Genomic DNA, 19624 nt, shown 5'->3' on the forward strand with positions numbered 1-19624 from the left:
CAATCAGAGGTGTGAAGAAAAACATCCGTGTTTCAACAGAAACCCAAAGCACAGCATGATGTAAAGTCCAAACGTCAACACATGATGAAATATCTCTGAGGAGAAAGAAAAACAACACATGATGCAACCACAGTGTTTGCTTTTTATGTTTCATCTGTCTAAACTTCATGATTCTTTCTGAAATAAATATGTTATCATTTTTAAGTGTTGTCTCCTTCGATCAACACTTCTGTATTTGCATATGAACCACAACCTCATTGTTTTAAAGGTACAGAATAACTAAAGATAAAAATGTGTTAATAATAATAGTGACTTAATGAACATTTATTGAATGTGCAAAACCATTAAAAAGAGGTTTTTCTGCTATAAGACATATGTGTTACACAGCTACATTCCTATTGCCTGCTTTAAAGCGTAGGTTGGTTGTGAGTCTCTATAGCAGGGAAAACATCTTAGAATTTTTTACACTACAGTTTCAAAGTTGATAGGGGTCTTTCACTGGCAGTTTTATCATCAATGTTTTATATTTGACCTTTTTGACCTCTTGGAGGGTGCTACTGTAGAGGTATCAGGGATGTTCATATCTTCAAGATGTTTTGTCCTAACAAAAAGTCCACACTATAGTTTTGGTCCAGCTATAACCTATACAAGAGGGGCAAATCCCCAATTTCTTAATGTGTAGAAAATTATTCTAATCTGATATTTTTTGCAACATAACTGTCAAACTTTAATCATTGTACTACTCAGACACTTACACAGTCCTTCAGTAGCAAGGTTTGTAACCTCACACTAACAGGATGTTAATCTGCCAATCACAATTTTCCTTCACTGTCACTTTGTGGTTGCAGAAAGCCAGATGCCTTCAAATTTTAGACTGACGGCCTTTTGCTATCTAAGTGAATATTGGTGCAAATTAAGAACTAAATAGCTGTAAGAGAACAAGTGGTGGCATTTTGAGGAGAAAGTCAGAATTGTACAGAGTGGCAGACAAACACCACAACTACTCCAAGCAGGGTTGTTGGTTCTAAAATTCAGCTAATCTTTATTTGTATAGCACCCCTTTAAACATAGTTACAACGTGCTTGTACAGATTTTTAAAAAATAAGTAAAGTGAATAATAGAAAAGAAGCCAGCAGGAAGCATAAAGGACAGGAATTATGAAAGTGTGTAAAATAGGTGCATTAAGCTTCTGCCTTATGAGGATAAAATGCCTTTTTATTAAAAAAAAAATAGGCTTTTAAAAGTGATTTAAAATTGAATACTGAGCCAGCTGACCTGATGTTTTCAGGCAGATTGTTCCAGAGTGTAGGAGTTTTGATGGCAAAGGCCCTGCCTCTCTTAGTTACCAATCTAGACTGGGAACAGCCAGCAGAACCATATCAAAAGACCTCAAATTTCAAGCTAATATGTAAGGGCTTGAAAGCTCAGGGAGATAGCTAGGTGCCAGACCATGCAGAGCTTTAAAAGTTAACAATAAAATCTTAAAATCAATTCAAAATTTGACTGGCAGTCAGTGAAGTGCAGCTAAAACCGGGGTGATATGCTCGAATTTCCTCATATCAATGATAAGTCTAGCAGATGCATTTTGCACCAACTGCAGTAACTGCGATAACAGGAGTAAAGGTTGTTACAGTAATCTAACAACGAGAGGAGACAAGAGTGTTGACAACTCTGTTGAGATCTAGAGTAGATAAAAATGATCTACTTTTACAGATATTTATCTGGTGCAGAAAGATAGATTGCACAGTACTCTTTACTTGAGCCTCAAAACAGAGCTCAGTGTCAAATGAAACACCCAGGCTTCTTGCAACTGATTTTACATTAACTGAGAGAGAGCCAAAACTATCTTGTATATGGGATCTGGAACAGGATAACCTCTGAGAATCATAATCAAGGCACTCTCTATACTGTTGTGGGCTCTAAAACCAGACTGGAACTTTTCAAATGAACTGTTGTCAATCAAGGAGGCGATCAGGTTTCTAAAACCTTGGATGAAAAGGACAATTTTGAAATGTAATAAATGTAATATGGACTATTAGGTAAGAATGAAACATCACAGGGAGACGCAGTGATCTGAAGCCTAATATTCTTTACTTTGTCGAGGAAGAAATGAAGAAATTCTTCCCATTTTTAGGGAAAGACAGAGGGGGTGAGGGGGCTCCCAGGCCCTCTGTCACTACAGCAGCAGCAGTGTCAAGCCACACCATCGCCCCTGGTTCTATGTCCAGGAGACTGACCATTCTCAACATCAGGCCTCCTGACAACCAGGAGGAGGGTGACAGGGCCAACAGGGCAACAAGAGCAGATGTGGCACCCTGGACATTTCACAAGCTGAGATTGTGTGAACACATTGTAAGAGTGTCACACAGACACCTATAAACATGATATCCACCTTGGCTTGGCGGAAGCGACCAATATCAGTTTGTCTTTTTCCTGTATTTCAGCTCTCAGGCAGTAGATACAATCTTTCAAATTATGAGTAAGTTATTTTACAGTCCTTACACAAAGCTATGATGTAGACAGATGTACAGCTTCTCTCAGGCCTCTTCTTTTAATGATACGAGAAAATGAGGATCCAGGCGATCAATGATTAAACTCCTTTATCCAGTCAAGAGCTATGCTAAAAAAAATGACCAGGATGGTTTACTAAAAACTAGTATGACCTCACTGCCAGTATGGACAAGTGGAAGGATTACAGTGAGTTGCTCTGAACACACATATGTAAGTGACGCAATAAGATACAATGAAACATCCAAACATATCAATGTGTGTACACCTACACATACAGTATCCTACAGTATCCATTTAAAAAAACTGAAATAATAAAAGAAAACTAAGAATAAAAATATAAACATGCAAATGAGTGTCCAGCAAGCAAGCAATACTAATGTGACCTCATAAATTTCATGAACATTAAAAACAGGAACTTTAAATTGTACAGAATCTTTTATGAAATTTGTAAGTTTCTTATGTAGGGTTTAATTGGAGAGATTATGATGAAAACATATTCTCTAAGGCTAATGCTATTCTTTTCACCACCACCCAATGGTTTTTTCGAACATGCCTAGCATAGGTCTGATATGTATTATATATTGGGATAAAGGTCACGGAAATTGATGTTTTCAGATCATATGTGGAAGTAAAAAATTGAGTCACCTGTTGACTTTGGTGCAAACACACTTTCTGAATTTTCAGATGAGCGCTGCTGTTTTGAAGTGCTGCACTGTGTTCACACTCCCAGTGAGTGAAAGACCCCGCCCCCACACCCCATGCTGATTGCAGATGGGAATGTGGCTTTGAATCAGGCTTATGTTCTTAGATTAGTCATCTATGTATGTATCTGTAAGTGTAAACACAACAGACAATGACTCATTTTAAACGGAACATTTCAAACAGGCATCCACCAACGCAATATACACAAAACTGTCAAAGGACATTGCAAGAGAGAGAACAACTCATTTCTTCCTTCAAATCTCTATGGACAGCATTCCTGTGCAGAGGCTCAGATAACATTACAGCCCCTACAAGGTACAACATACAAATGTTTGCAGCGTAATTTCCACTCAAACAAATGGCATTCAATGCTCTTTTTTCACCTCAGGCAGCTCCACGCTCTCACATGTTCCTGTAATATCTAGTTTTCTCAGCTCAACTCATAGGCCTTCAGATACTGATTACAGGCTGCTTCTGTTGTCTTTGTTATCCTCATTGTCTCGTAAAATGAGTGTAAGAGGACTTATCTGTGTTTTTCTTTATTTAAATCTGTAATGTTTTTTAATGCTTTATCTTTTTATATGAATACCCAGACACAACTGATTCCTACTGCAATGAGTGCATTGTGGTCTGAAAATCTCATTACCGTTGTTTTTTTTTTCTTATCTATTTCTCATTTGTCCTTTTTTTATTTTCAGAGGTTTGGCCCCTAATGCTCTATTCTGCTTGTGTTAATTCTTTGAAATATCCCTTTGTTCAATTTAATGTTGCTCTATAGAAAAAAGATGGGCAGGTGACTGCAACAGGGTTTATCCTCAGCATGGTACTGTATTTGTTCATGTATAGTGAAAAAGAAAAACTCCTAAAATCCACCAAGTAGCAGCACATTTTTCTAGTTTTCTGGTATCTTTATAGTATGTAATATGCATTGTTCATCTTTGGAGAATGTGGCTGTGCATGATTATGTGTTTCATAGGTTCATTTCAGCTGCACATATGTCATGGAATGCAAGTTTTGGGTTCTTTTTTTTTTCTTTTTTTGATTATGTCGCACTTTGTCATTTATATTGGTCAATTAAGAGACTTTTTAATAAATACAAAATTTCGGTCACTGACTTGCTTCAGTCAGGGTTACGTTGACCAATTATCACATTTCATTAGTGACAATAGGCTGCACTTGGCTCAGACTGAATTTTCCTCCTCCTCATTTGGAGTCATCAGTACAGTAACCAGAAAATGTATTGAAAATAAATGTACTGAAAATAATAATATTTCAATACTGTGTTTTGTACTGATTTGAGTCCAAATGAGGAGGTGCGGGTGTTCTTGTTTTCCTTTTAAATACGTGTTCACTCCTCCAACGCACCTGTCATCAAGACGACTCAGGTTTTTTTGACCATCATTTTTATTGGTAAAATATGATGTGACAAAATAAAAGGTGCTACAAAAGCTTAGTAAATTTAGTCAATACAGTATGAGTAATACATGTGCAAATTACACGGTGATGTCTCATCACAGAAAAAAGCAAAAACAACAAAACACTTTGAGGTCTATTTGCCTCTACCTTCCCAGTCATATAGAACAGGTCATTTTTAGGCAGGTACCAGTCAGGGAAGCATAATTGTAAGTTTTTAGTCAAGACCACAAGGTGAGGATGATCCCTTAGTGTAAGCATTGTATTGCCTTCATCTACTTACATATGAAAAATATTAAAAATGAACCATAAAATGTATATGGCTTATTCTTTCTCCTCCTGCTTTTTGCTTGATCACCAATGGTTTACAATTTATGTAGAAAAAGTGTTAAATGATGGCAGCTGCATTAAAAAAATTAATACAAGGGGGAAAAAAGTCATAATGCTTTCAAATGGCCTGCTGAAACAGCCATGTATTCCTTCTCATTACATTCAAGAGATCAGTCAGCTACCCACAATAGATATAGGCTGAATTGCCTGCCACAGGACCTTTCCTCATTTCCACATAGGTAGAGTTCTCGGGGAAGCTCTCATGATCTCCGCCGCTGTTCTAAAACACATAAGGACAAAGATTTGTTAGAGTTTTTCTTTTATTAATCATGTGTATCTCAAGGTATAAAAGAGCAAGCCCTAAACAATTCCAGAGATTGTGCTTTTATTTCCATGCAGAAATTGGAGTTTCTGCAACTATAAAACATGGAGTCACATGCCATAAAATGCAGCTATATTTAAGTGACGAAATAGAATTTATTTCATGCCTTCTTTTAAATATTGCTCTAAAATCACTCTCTGAAAAAGAGTGTTGAGCACTTTGTAAGCCGTTTGTAAGTGCTATATAAATAAAGTTTTATTATTTTATTATTATTATTTTTGCCCTGAACTTATCAAATATGTTTATTTTCAACTTGCAGATTTATAACTTTTAACATAGATGCATTGTTACGGTAACTATAATTGAGAAGTAATGAGAAACAACTAAACAAAAGCAAAACTTTTGACCGTGGTGTTTTCTTCTTCTTTTTTTTGTAAAGCCAGAAAAACAGATACAAAGACATAGAGTAAGATGACAAGCAAGTGACAGAGACAGACAGATAGTCACCCTCAGTCTGATGTAGAAGGAAGTGATGACACAGCTGTACAGGAACATCAGGGCGAGCAGACCAATCAGAATCCCCCTAAACAGATGAGACTGAGCAGGAGGTTGAAGTGGAGGAACAGGCTCACTGGTTGTACGTCTTATCAGGTTGGAGTTGGCGGGTGCTATGTGAGAAATACAATGATGTCATCAAATGCCATGAATCAAACAGATTGATGATGATGATGATGTAAATGAAACACCTATGTGGGTGGACTATGAGTGTGTAGGAGTTTTAAAATGAGATAAAATCAATCTCTTACTTTTGATGGGGTTCTATAGAAACTTACACCAAAGCTTACATTGGTATGTTAATGTTTAAAATGACAACACTGAAATACAAAACTAATGTCAAAGAACAGGGGTGGTGTTATTCTACATTGTCCTTATTGTCAACAAATCCTGTGAAAAGACCAATGCAATACTTTCTCTTAATATTTTCTGACTTGCCTAAATATAAATAATTTCCTATAACTGCTGGGCCTTGTATTGATGTTAGCAAATGTTACTCAAACAGGAGCAAATAGTGAGTTTGGGGGACTATTTTCTGTGGATTAGTACACATTTGGTGCTCTAATGAGAGGTTACAGCAGCAGGATTATGTATGTGGGAATAACAGAACAACTACAGAACTACTTCCCGCATCTTCAACATGTCACCGGTGCAAAAGTTTGGCTCACTGATGCGTTGAGTTTGTCATAATGATAAAAGTCTAAGACACAGAGGAATACGCTGAATGAGCTGTTTTTCTATACAAACCATACTTTTGGTCTTTACATTGTATTTGTTGACAATAAGAAAAATGATATCACCAAGCTTATCCTTTAATTTCCTTGTTCTGCTTTTGGATAGGATATGGATGTGACATGATAAATACACAATGAAATACAGTAAGTTACAGCATATACAGCATACATCTGTGTGCTGTATATGTAAGTCAATACATTTCATATTTCATTTTGTTTCTTTTTCTTTGGTTTTCTTCCCACTACAAATCTTTCACAGGGATAAACTGACCTGGCAGTAGTCTTGTTGGTTCTCCTCTTTTGGTGTAATCTAGTTCTTCTTTGGTCAGCGTGAACTCACACTCGTACAACATGTTCATGGCTTCTTCTTCAATGTTGAGAAGGATAAAAATGGATTTGTTGTGACGGTCTTGATACATGACAATGTTCTCACAGTGTTTCTGTCCCCTCTGGCAGAGCACTGACCGTCTGGAGTTGTCTGTCCTGAGAGTTAACAACACAGTATTAGAGTATTTCTTACAGCTAGACAATGTCTGTGAAGAATTAACACGTTGTGGACTCTGTGAGTGGAACAGTGACATTTTTGTCCGTCTTTTAATAATTAATGGTTTCAGACTTGTTTAGAGGTGGGTGAAGTGGCAGAGCTGACAATGTTAATGCAGATAAGGTGCTACAATGCAATTTGATATGTGTTAGTATAGTCAGACATAAACATCTCTATCATTTCGCTCACAGATCCACAATCAATGAACATAAAAGTATTTCTGAAGTTTAACTGCTGGACACAAGATATCTCCTACTTTACTGTAAAGTTTATTGTCAGTGTTTGTTCACTGAACGGTTCAGGTTTCCACATCACAATCTTTTAACTCCTATTCTGTTTGGGTCAAATTTGACCCTTTTATCTGATCAAAATGAGACTTCAATACAGACTCCACAAATGCCCACTGAATGCAATCAATCACATTTTGAGCATTTTTCATCTAACAAGATGCCTTACCAAAAAAATGTTATGTTTATGAATAGAAATACATAATAAATGTTGCCAAGTCATCATGAATAACAAAACAAAATAAAAGTAATAGATAAATTATATATTATAAATGCTATCCTATAATAATAGTATAACAATAATATTAAAATTGTGTTTAATGCCAAGGAACCACAGATATGACCTCATTCACACCCATCCTACCCTGTCACTCACACCCTAACACACACACACACACACACGCACACACGCACACACACACACACACACACACACACACACACACACACACACACACACACACACACACACACACACACACAACACAAACAAACACACACACACATTGATCTAGGTCACTTTTGGGGAGACTTTATAAAAAATGTATATTCACTTCCTGTAAACTAACCTAACCTTAACCACTGACCCCAAAATCTCCCTTTTCCAAATTGGGGACACACGCTTTTGCCCTCAATTGGTTAAGCTGTCATATATTAACTGGTCTTTACTCTGAGATTTGTCCCTGAAAGTTCACACACGGGGGGGCGCGCATACACACACACACACACACACACACACACACACACACACACACACACACACACACACCATGTTGGAAATGACACTTTTGTTTTTTGAAATTAAGGCTATATATTAAAGGCTTTTCTCCTTTTTCTGGTCATAGAAAAGTAACGCGTTACGTTACTTAATTACTCCCTCTGGAAAGTAATTACACTACTCATTACATTACTTTTGCGTTACTCCTTAGCAATGCCGGTGTTGTCGTGTATAAATAATATATCAACAGATGAAATAGTACGAGTCTCTGTTCACTACTATCGGTACTTTGCTGAGTTTGTTTCTGAAGACGGAGATTAACCAGCAAAGCACAAGCTTTAGCTGCTTGGTTTGGGTCTGCACTGAGCCTGGGCATCACTGCCGGTCTGTAAGTGTTTGGTTATCAGCTTTGTGTTAGCATGAGAGGTCAGGCAGTTGTGCATGCACCTTTGATTTTTTTTTTTTATCCGCCCAATTTATGCATAATAATTGAAGAACTAATGTAATGCAAGTGATGCCACATTTCTTGTTTAGTAACTGTAATGTGATTACTGACTGTAAACGATGTAACATGTTACATTACTGCGTTACAGGTAAATGTAATGTGATTACAGTAATGCACATTACACTGTAACGAGTTACAGCAAAAAAATATTACCAGAAAAAAACAGGAGAATATTTGTGACTAACTAAATGCTGTTAGTAAAACCAAAAATATTCCACTCCAAAAATATTAACACGTGGAAAAAACCCATTCTCTGCGTGTTCTGTCATTGTGCCATTAACAGCAGTCATCTGTGTACAGCCAGTTAATACCTGCCCTTCAAAGCTATTATTTATAGACGCAGTTACCATCAGCAAAAATTCCTCCAGGTTTGGTCAATCACAAAGCGTGTGCTAAATAACATATTTACATTGAAAACGACCCATATTGCATATTCATTATGACAAATGTACAAAATGGACAGCGCACATTTGAAAGACGCAAGCCTCAGTAGATCAGTTTGCACATTTTTTTGCGGGTGATGTCAAGTTTTTACAAAGACATTTTTACACACGCAAACCTTTAGTAAATCAGGCCCTAAGAGTGCAAATCCTTTTCCAACACAATGGAAGGGTTAAGTTGCACATTAATCTACTGGTGACATCACAATTCGCCTTCATAGACACACACATTAAAGTTTCCACTCTCAGCAGATATATTTTGGAAACAGACTTCCATTGTCATACTCTGCACATACGTCACTCTGCACAGTGAAGCTCAAATATCACATTGAGATGACAATAGGAAAATATTTCTTTTGTGAAGAGGAGGACATTTTTCCGCCAGACGTGTACAGTATAGTCAGTACTACTTAGATTTGGAGATTTAGAGATAAATACGAAGGTGTTTACAAAGTGGAAAAGCATGAACAGTCTCCTCATGTGTGTATTACAAACTCATCATCCCACCATCACACAAACATCACTAAATGAATGAAAACAGGATACATACGCTGTTACACCTATTACATTGTTGAGTCGGATGTCTTCAACCGAGCCGTTGATTGCATTGTGTTCACAGCTGATTGTGGCTGACCCATCTGGGTTAACAGTCTGAGTACTGGGCTGGAACACCATCCATGTGTCAACACCTAATAAATGAACAGGGTTCAGCTACATATATGAAAGAGCATTTAAAGTGGCATCATTAAAGTTGAACTTGGTTAGGTTTGTTTGTTCACTTCAGCCGTGAAATCGCCTGGCTTAAGGATTCAAAGACAAGTGAATGTTTTCATTCAGCAATTCTTTTTCTGCGGCTGCTATGTGTCAGACACTGTTTAAAAATAACTACAACTTAACAGGAAACAACTTTGTTATATACACTGGAAATAGTTCAGCTGTATAAAGACAAAGTATTAAACAATATTTGATCAGGTAAGTTTTATTGGCTCATTGGGTGAATTAGTATTTTCTTACTATTAATGTTACCATAACAATCCTAAACAGATGTTCAATTAAATAATTACTGAAGAAAGAAATTATAAGCTTAAAATGAAAAAAAGACATTTAAATTACTGACAGTTACTGGTGACAGTGAGTGAAATGGAGAGACCTACCATGGCTTGGGCAGAGGAGGGAGCCCAGAGAAATAGTCAAGATGATGATGTTGAAGGTGTAAGCTGTCATCTCAGTGTTCTGCTCTTTCTCACACTGCAGTTTCCAACAGTGTGGTTGAGTGCTTAAAAGTCATCACACAAAAACAATCCAATCCTAAAACAGCATCACGAGCAGTTGTGATGCTGAGATGTTTATTAAACAGGAAAAAGGAAATGTTGAGGTTGATCTAAATTCTGTGTTTTTGACTTTCTGGTATCTGCTATCTTTTCTAGATCAAGTGTGTTCTTGTTCAATCAAATTTCTGTAGTTGACGTTCACTTTTTTAACACCTAGGACCTCCTTTTTTCCAGAGGAAATAGCTGGTTACACTTTTAGATGTACGTCAACTTTCAGTGCAGCAGAACATGTTTAATATTCACTTTTGAGGAAAATCTTTAAATTTGCAAAGTTAGGGGCAAAACTTTGGTGTTGCAGGCCTTTTTGAAAAATAATGTTTTGAATACCAGTTATTATTAATAAAAGCCTTAATAGTTTAGATACTTTGATAATGTGTGTAAATTCCAAGAAGCCAGAAATACTAATAATTAATTAATTAATTAATTAATAATACATGACAATGACAACAACTTTAACATAAATGTCAAGTTTACTATGAGTGACATCATCAGAAAATATGGTTTCTATATGTCTTTTTAGTGAACTACACCATAAAAATAGTGTGACTCTTTAGAAGAGGCTCTTTAGGGAAAGTCTTCATGCAACTGATCATTGATGTGGTTTGTGTGTACACACTATCCATCATCTTTAGCACTATTAGGCTTGGGAGGAAAGAAACCCTTTGATTGAATCTGCACAACGTCAGCAGTAACACTCCACATCCTGTTATTCTTCTACAGTGTCTTCTTTGAAATCTGCTTGCATGTGCATGACTGAGACGAATAGAAACTACAGCATTAGAAGGTGGTTTCCTTTATCTGACTGGTCCATCTCAGTGTATGTCTGCAGGCCTGATAATTAGATAAAATGAAGAGCTATATATCACAAGGGCGTGTTCACTGTTCTAATGTTGAAAATTATTTTGGGGTTTTCCACCAATAACTGTTCTACAATAGGATATATTTGCTGTGGCAGTATGATTTTAACCATGCTGCTACAATGGCCCTATGAATGGCAATGTTGGTCCCATAGGTCCTAGAACTAAGTTTACTTAAGTACAATTTTGAGGTACTTGTACTTTACTTTAGTATTTAATCCTACCTTATAATTCCACCCCACTACACTTAAGAGGAATATATTGTACTTTGTACTCTGCCTACATTTATTTGCCGTAATATAACAAGCTTTTTTCTTTTTTTTTTTAAAAGATTTTTTTCAGCATAGATTGCTAAAGATGATGTCAGTGTTTTCCAACCTTTTTGTCTTTTGAAGTCTTACAAAAAGAAGTGTGTGTAGTCAGGGTCACGGTTCAGATGTCTATGAGTTGTTAACAGCTCCACCAAATAGTGATTCCCCCCCCCCCTTAAAACTTCTCACATGGTTTAATTTCAATACATGTTTACATTTTTAAAAAAATCGAAAAGAGTTTTTTCTTTTTTCCTTTCCTATTAATCATCTCACAACCCCTCACATTTATCTGCTGACCCTTTGGACAGGCCCGACCCCTAGGTTGGGAACCACTGGACTGAACTAGTTAACTGTATATAAAGTAGTTAAAACTATAGCTCCACCTCCAGCAGCTACAACAGCATGCTGCTTATGTCATGGGGTGACTGTATTTCTGGTGGTGGGAACAGAGGTGGCGCTGTTTTTAAATTACCTCCTCAGGTTTTTGGCACGGTGAAGTGCTGCCCCAGAAGGAGACGGGAGGCTGGAGGTGTGTGATTGGTGGTGGGGGTTATAAGGCAGGGTTCCCAAAGGTAGAAAGGCTGAATTATCTCAACATCTATTGAATGAATTCCCAAAGAAATGTTGTGCAGACATTCAGCTTTGATCCTCTGACTTTTCATCTAATGCCACCATCTGGTCAAACTTTTAATTACTTAATTAATTAAATTGCTTTATGTATCCACACTTCCTACATATAGGTATACTGAGGCTCAGGTTAGAAAGACTGGAAACATGGGTGGGGATATGATATGCCGCTACTGGAAATAAACCTTGGATGTTGCAGTCATGTGGTATGCATCTTAACCGAGAGATTCCTGGTTTTGTATCTTCTCAAAGGATACAGATCACCTTATGTTTTCCATCCATCTTTCTTTTTACACAATGATGGGCACACTTTCAGACTCAAGGAACTTTTTCATAGTTCTTAGACCCTAGGAACTACCTCCTTTTTATTGTGTCCACACTGTAGGAACTGGGAATGATCGTAGTTTTTAGAACTCCATTTTGGGGAGACTTTTTTAGCTCCGATGTCAGCTTGGATATTCTCAAGATGAACCTTGACTAAGTGTACAGTGATCAGTCCAGACATAAGTGTACGTTGATTGGTAGAACACATGAGCCAAGAAAACTGGCAACCAACATTTGTATAGATTTACATATACATATTTTTATCCTCTTTCCAACTCCATTATATCATGAAACCCTCCACATACAACAAACACACAGCTCCCGTCACGGCATCCTCCATCTCGTGCAAAAGTGGCATTGCTATGGCAACTGCCGGCCAGCCATCACTTCAGAATTCCTATTGGCAGTACAAATGCAAACAGAAAAAAGCCCTTAAAGGTATGTAGTTCTCAAGAGAGCTCCCCAATGTGTGGTTCCTCTCAGGGAGTACCCAGAACTGCTTGATCCAAAAGCGCCTAATGTTAGCAGGGGTTCACAGGGATACATTATGATGAGACAGCCTACCTGAGTTGTATATGTCTATCCCCTCTAATGATCTCAAATCTCAAACAAGCTTGTAACTTCAATCATGAGGTATCAAGATTTTAGTTGAAATAAGACAAGACTGAGGTCCTAAAAAACAGACACAGGAAATGTATTCACACAAAGTCTCAAGTCAGCAATCTGAAAGTCACGCAAGCTACACACAATAACTAGGGCAACGTTTTGTCACGTAAACCATATCAGAAGTTAGAAGGTTTCTGTTTTGAGATGATTCTGATAAAGTGAGTCATGCGTTTATCTAACACAGCTTACAAAGCCTACTGTCATGCTCTCTTTGCTCAATTTCCTAAATTAATCCAAAATTGAAATCACTTCACTGACCCAGTGCCATACAAAATCCACTTCAAAATTCTACTTGTCTTCTTTAAAACACTTAATAGTTCGCTTCCCAGTATATTTATGACCTGCCCCATGATTGCAAACCCATCAGACCTCTCATGTCATGGTTTTCAATCTGCACATGAAAGTAGATCCAGATCTGGTGAGGGTGCTTCTTTTTGCCTTGGTGCTGTTTTCTAACAGACAATGCAATGAAAACCTTGTTTTCTGATTACCTCAGGTTCAAACCTACAACTGTAGGGTCCAGTCAAAGTAGAAGTCATACAGTCATTTAGCATTCTGCTCTTCTTCTGTATTCTTGATTCAGATCTACAGTTACATACAAGCATCTTTTCTTCAGCTGCCACAATCAGATGTAACTAACTGAGTACATGTTCATGCTGTGATTTTCTCATTCTGTCAGTAAAAATGGAGACAACCAAAATGATGCACTCAAAGAAATCATCGATTTGGATCTCATATCACTTATATAGCACACTGATATATCAACATAATTTGGAAATTACAACTTTTATTTTAAGAAAAATATCCAACATGAATATTCACTGAACATTGCAACAGCAACAAAATGTGCAGAGGCATCAGTAAACTGACAGTCAAGTAACCTCTGTTGCGCCTTAATAAGTCAAAGCATTATAGCATTACAGTTTTAAATCAAACAAATAGTATGTACACAGTATTAGCTATGTAAGGATTTGTGTTTACAACAATGTAAACATTATGTTTTATTAATAAGTAACGGACACACAAATGTCATGTTGCTGTTATCCATAACTGTAGTCAAAAAGAACCTCAAGCATAGCAGAGGGGATATTGGATCTCTGTTCCTCTAACCTTGCATTAAAAAATGCTGTTCTAATACTTGTAGGTCAAGGCTGCTTTGGATCGAAGTGTGTATTTCATGCAATATTTTCAAATGAAAATGGAGCAGCATCGGCTTTGTGAAACACTCTGGAAACCGGTCTGACGATCTCCCTCCTCCCTCGTTCACACTGGAGAGTCTGCAAATGGTAAACACACATATTTTAATACAGGAGACAGTAAATAATAATGATGTTTATTACATATTATACAGTGGTGAGTCACAGCTTTTAGGACAGAGAAGATGTGTGACCTCTGTATCAGTTAAAATAATGGTCTGTCTTGGAGCGCTTTGGTAGCCTAGTGGTTACCGCGCCTGCCGCATAATAGCAAAGTCCCTGGTTCAACTCTTGCGGAGGATCTTTGCTGCATGTCATTCCCCTCTCTCTCTCTTCCTGTTTCCTGTTAACCCTTTATGCCATCTACTTTCGCAGAAATGCCCAAAAACATAATATAAAAAAATATTAATGTTCTGTCTTTAATCTAGATTTTGACACAGATACTACTACTACTACTACTAAAACTACTGTTACTGTTATTACTGCTATTACTACAACTACCCCTACAGTGATCACATTCACAGAAAAAAACGTTCATCTGTTAGTTATATGAAAGATGAATCACTTTAACAGTTTTTGGCTGCTTGCATTAGATGTGTTAGCACTTTTCACCTACTTTCATACACCTACTCTGACATCATTCTTTCATTTTGACTTTTAACATTTGAATAACCTGGAATTCTGGGGCAATAAAAAGCCACTTTTCACACGCTGGGACTGCACACTGCTTGTGACACTGCTCATGATGATTTTTATTTTTTTTGTAATACTGTGTGCACACGTTGACCATGTGCCAAATGGTCTTCATCGGGTCAACTTAAAATTCAGGTATTTTTAATTTGGAAGACAATTTGCAGAATAGTAAGAGTAAGTTTGACCCTGTATTCACGAGTGATAGCTACCACTACTGCTAACACTATTACAACTGCTTACAAAGTAAACTAGTAATAATAAAATGTGTAACAATAATACAAACATTTGACTTTCTGATTAACTGATAATACTTCTAAACGTTAATAGTGATAATAATTCTAATAACTTCAGAAATCATTAGAATTACGTGTATAACAGTAAAGAAATAATGCACTGACCTGGACGTAGATAATGATGATGAGGACCAACACGACCAGTATCAGCAGTATAATCACAGGGACACTGAATGATGAGTCACCCTCAGCCTCCTCTTCTCCATCACCCTGGTTTGCGATCTGTGCCTGAACCTCTGGCACAGGACACTCAGAGCTGTCTGTGGACCAACAAAATGGATGAGAAGAAAGAATGAATGAAAGAAAGTTGAGAAGATGTATGTACTTTAAGCTCAGTGAGGAAACATGCACAAAGATGTGTGGGTGTCTGACCTAAGACGTGAATGAGTGTGCCATTGCCAGGAATCCGCAGATATGGTGGTGGGTAGAAGACTTCTATCTCACAGCGATATATATCCGTGTCTGTTGCCTTCAGTCCAGAAACTGTCACCTCCACAGTGCCCTCTCTCACCTGAGCATGGCACAGCACCTGAAACACACACAACACCATTTTTTTAATCTTCTCTGGATGTTCACACCTCACTTTCTTATAATTCCAGAAGTTATCAAACTGTCATGTTGAATTGAGTCATGACAACATTTCCAAATCACCCATTTTTATATCACCCATTTGGAGTATCGAAATTTGGAGACTCCAAATGGGTAATGTAGAATTTCAAACAAGGCCAAAACTTCCAAGAATTGAAGGAAATTTTGGTGTCTTCTGCACCCATCGGTGCTCTCAAAGCACAGAAATTGTTAAGACAATAATGTGCCTTCATGCATGAGTAGTGCATACAAATTCTATACTAATCAACTCAAATTATCACCTAGTCTCAGGGGCAAATTGCTATTTATTTTGCTGAACACATTCATGCTCCCTGGAGGATGAACCACTTTGATTTTTATCATCTAACAACTTTTTTGTTAGGGGGTTTCAAGTTGGCATGAGTTAACATCCGTTTAAAGTACTTACTTCTCCTTCTTTTTCCTCATACGTCTGTCTCTGCTCTGTTAAGTCAACGATGGATGAGCAGAATTCCTGAGTGCTGTGGAGGCCTTTGAGCAGAATCACACGGAAATCCTCAGGTTCAGGGTAGGGATAGGTCATGGTGTCATGTTCAGGTTGAATCTGATTATGGGAGGGTTGAGGTTGGAGAAAGCACTGGATCTGTGCTGTACCATTGGTGCTCACCACTCTGTATGGCTGGATCACAGTCACAGCTGTCAAAAAGAAAAGGTGGGTAGAGAAAGTTGAAAGACAGACTCTTGTGCTATTCTTCTTCTTTTTTTTGTTTCTCCACAGAGTTTTGACTTAATGATAATAAGCTGAATCCAAAGAAAGACATGAGATTTACTTTTTTAGGGTAGAATGGCAACTTAAGGGAGAACAAACTGACTGTATCTACATCTGTCTGTGAGAGTGCAAGCTAGAAACATTTCAAAGCCACGTTTCGATGATGAATATGTAATATATACTTTTTGTTACTCAGAGCAGCTCTGCACCCACACTCTGCTTTTGGCGAATGGAGAAATTAAAATGTAAAAAAACATTGTGGTCTGACTGCACCCAACAGCCCTGCAGAAGTCCCATCCTCACTGTGTTCACATTGCAGTATTAACTCACACTCCCTGAAATGGAAGCTTATACTCTTATTGTTATTGTCTTTCGATGTTGTATTTTTCGGTGTTGTATTGTTTTATGTTATACTGTCTCACAGCTAAGTGAACAATTGCCTCCAATGAGAACATTTTCCACTGCCAGTTTCCAAAAGGTGTGGATAAGTTAACAAAGTGAGATGTAAGATTCAGCCTTCAACACCTACTTCTCAGTGAACAGAGGCAGAGAAGAAAACCTCCAATGGAAGAAACATAAATAAGGCTGTGAATGAATAGAATGAACATTGTGCATTAATTAAAATACGCCTGTTAGGATGACGAATATGGAATGTTCTATGACGAAACGCCTGCATTTACAAATATGATTTTGAATTGTATGTGGTATCTCTTTCACTCTGTTTATTGTAATAAAACTCTGAAAGACAACTAGGTGCCTGTGAATTCATCTTAAATTTCCAAGATATTCCTAACAATGAAGAAAATCAGGTGTTTCCTGAATGTAGGCTTGCCAGTGGTACAATTTTGGAGGTACCAGATGATGTATTGGCAAATTATTCGGGACAGCTCCATCCATACCAGAAAAGAAGAGAAAATTATATGAGCCCTCGACACTATTAAAGTATGGAGCAGTGCAGTAACCAAGTGGTTTAAGTCTCATATCACACAGGAGCGACGTCATAGGTTATCCCCCTCTCTTTCTCTCCCACTTGTCACACTCAAATAAAGGAAAATGCCACAAAAAAAATCAAAGATAAAAGTATGAAATACAGTATGTCAATATCTCGTGTTAAAACCCCATGAACTGAATGTCTATAACATTCATCCCATCTGTAAAAGCATGTTTATACTCACCACTCCACACAGGCAGACAGAGGCTGAGGACTGTCAACACAATCAATCCCATCATAGAGTGAGTCAGGAACATCCTACAGTGTCTCTACACAGTAAAACACAAAGCCACAGACACTTAACAACTTTCAAAACTGTGGTGAACACACACCCTCACACTGAACAAAATTGTTTAAAACACAGAAAAATCGGTGAAACTCATCTTTATATTCGTACATTTCCAAGCTGTCATGGAAACTATGTGGCATCACAGGAAATGATGATGGGGTTGTGTGCCGGTAAGTGCTTCAGCTAGCTCTTCTGAGCTTTCCTGCGGTTCTGCAGGAAAGCTGATTTTAATAGCCTCTCTGTCTTGTAAAAGAAAAAAGCTCAATAAGCAAAAAGTCTCACAATTACATATTAGCATATAGCACATTATTGTGTGTGTTCAAAATGGCACGACAGTTAATCACAAAAAACCCTACCCAGCATAATGCAATTGTGATCAAAATCACTTAAAATATGGCAACAAACAAATGTTCTGAATAAGCACTCAAAAAGAACAACTTTTATGTATCACCATGGAAACAAAGCAACTACAAATTGGTGTAAAAATTGATTGATTAGGGTTCAGCAAGTTTATATCTCCAATTAAAATTACAAAAGAGGTGATCAACAGGCCATGGTTATGACCTTTAAATGAAAACTTTGGATTTGAACATTGTTGGAGCCCACACTGCACCAAAGATGTGCTAAAACAAAAGTGTTCTCAGTGTGAAATCTTTAAAACTTGTCCGCCCACAGCTTTTTGAAACCTGCAGCGAAAGGTTTGCAAATTTGCTCTCAGATGTTTCAAAAATGGTCAATGGGCATGGAAGATTTGCTGTTTTACAGTAAGATAACTAACAGGATGATATTCCACTGGAACAAAAGACATCTATTAAACCACATGGTGAATTTTTCATGATCATGAAAATTGATGAGAGACAAGATTTTTAAATCATTTGTTCATATCCACTATAAATTCCATTACATAAAATAAGATTTCGATAACATTGTAGACAAAAAAGAGATTACAATTTATATGTGTTGTATTCCACTTTTAAATTTGATATATTTTATGATATAAATGTATTTCTAAGCAGTGAATCAGATCCTCTTGGGAACTAAAGGGACTCACAAATCATTTTGGTTAATTTTGTTAAGTTAAGATATTTTCATCACAAGTAGATACACTCCTGAACAAAATCTTAAGACCGGACAACATTTCACAGTGGTGGATCGTAACCAGGTTGTAAGTAGAGTAAGACAGTCATTTTAAATTTCTTAATAGATTCTGAGGGTTATGGGACAAAAAAGTAAAGTGGTAGACCCAAAAAAATTTCACCTGCGCTGAGCCGGAGGATATGACGGGCTGTCTGTGAAGACCCAGGCCGATATTCGACCCAAATTAAGACCCTTACTGATGCTGCGAGAAAAAATGTAACCTGGACGGTCCTGATGGCTTCCAACGTTACTGGCATGACAAGGATCTCCCACTGGAGATGTTTTCTACACGGCACAGTGGAGGAGGCTCCATCATGATCTGGGGTGCTTTTTCATTCAATGGAACAATGGAGCTTCAGGTTATGCGTCAAACGGCAGCTGGCTATGGGGAGATGTTGCAGCGGTCATCCCTTCTGACTGAGGGTCCTCGTCTGTGCGGCGATGGCTGGGTCTTTCAGCAGGACAAAGCTGCAGTTCACAACGCCCGCCTGACGAAGGACTTCTTCCAGGAG

At 37.6% G+C, this 19624-nt stretch overlaps 1 protein-coding gene across 1 annotated transcript; it reads right to left on the reverse strand.

Moving 5' to 3' along the window:
- Positions 1-14071: 14071 nt before the first annotated feature.
- On the reverse strand, positions 14072-18011 carry cd28 (CD28 molecule). The gene is made up of 5 exons (XM_062432211.1): positions 17871-18011; positions 16375-16622; positions 15732-15888; positions 15465-15619; positions 14072-14454 (listed from the first exon to the last, which is right to left on the reverse strand). The coding sequence occupies exons 1-5, from the start codon at positions 17941-17943 to the stop codon at positions 14353-14355; spliced, it is 735 nt and encodes a 244-aa protein (XP_062288195.1). The 5' UTR covers positions 17944-18011; the 3' UTR covers positions 14072-14352.
- Between the last annotated feature and the right edge of the window lie 1613 nt (positions 18012-19624).

Source organism: Scomber scombrus, chromosome 13 (assembly GCF_963691925.1).
Source record: "Scomber scombrus chromosome 13, fScoSco1.1, whole genome shotgun sequence".
NCBI lineage: Eukaryota > Metazoa > Chordata > Actinopteri > Scombriformes > Scombridae > Scomber > Scomber scombrus.

Coding starts and splice junctions, on each gene's coding strand:
- cd28 (XM_062432211.1), bottom strand. CDS start 17,943: ATGTTCCTGACTCACTCTATGATGGGATTGATTGTGTTGACAGTCCTC. Junction 15,889..16,374: donor ATGAGGAAAAAGAAGGAGAA/GTAAGTACTTTA, acceptor TGTGTGTTTCAG/GTGCTGTGCCATGCTCAGGT. Junction 14,455..15,464: donor TCATCATTATCTACGTCCAG/GTCAGTGCATTA, acceptor TACCATTTGCAG/ACTCTCCAGTGTGAACGAGG.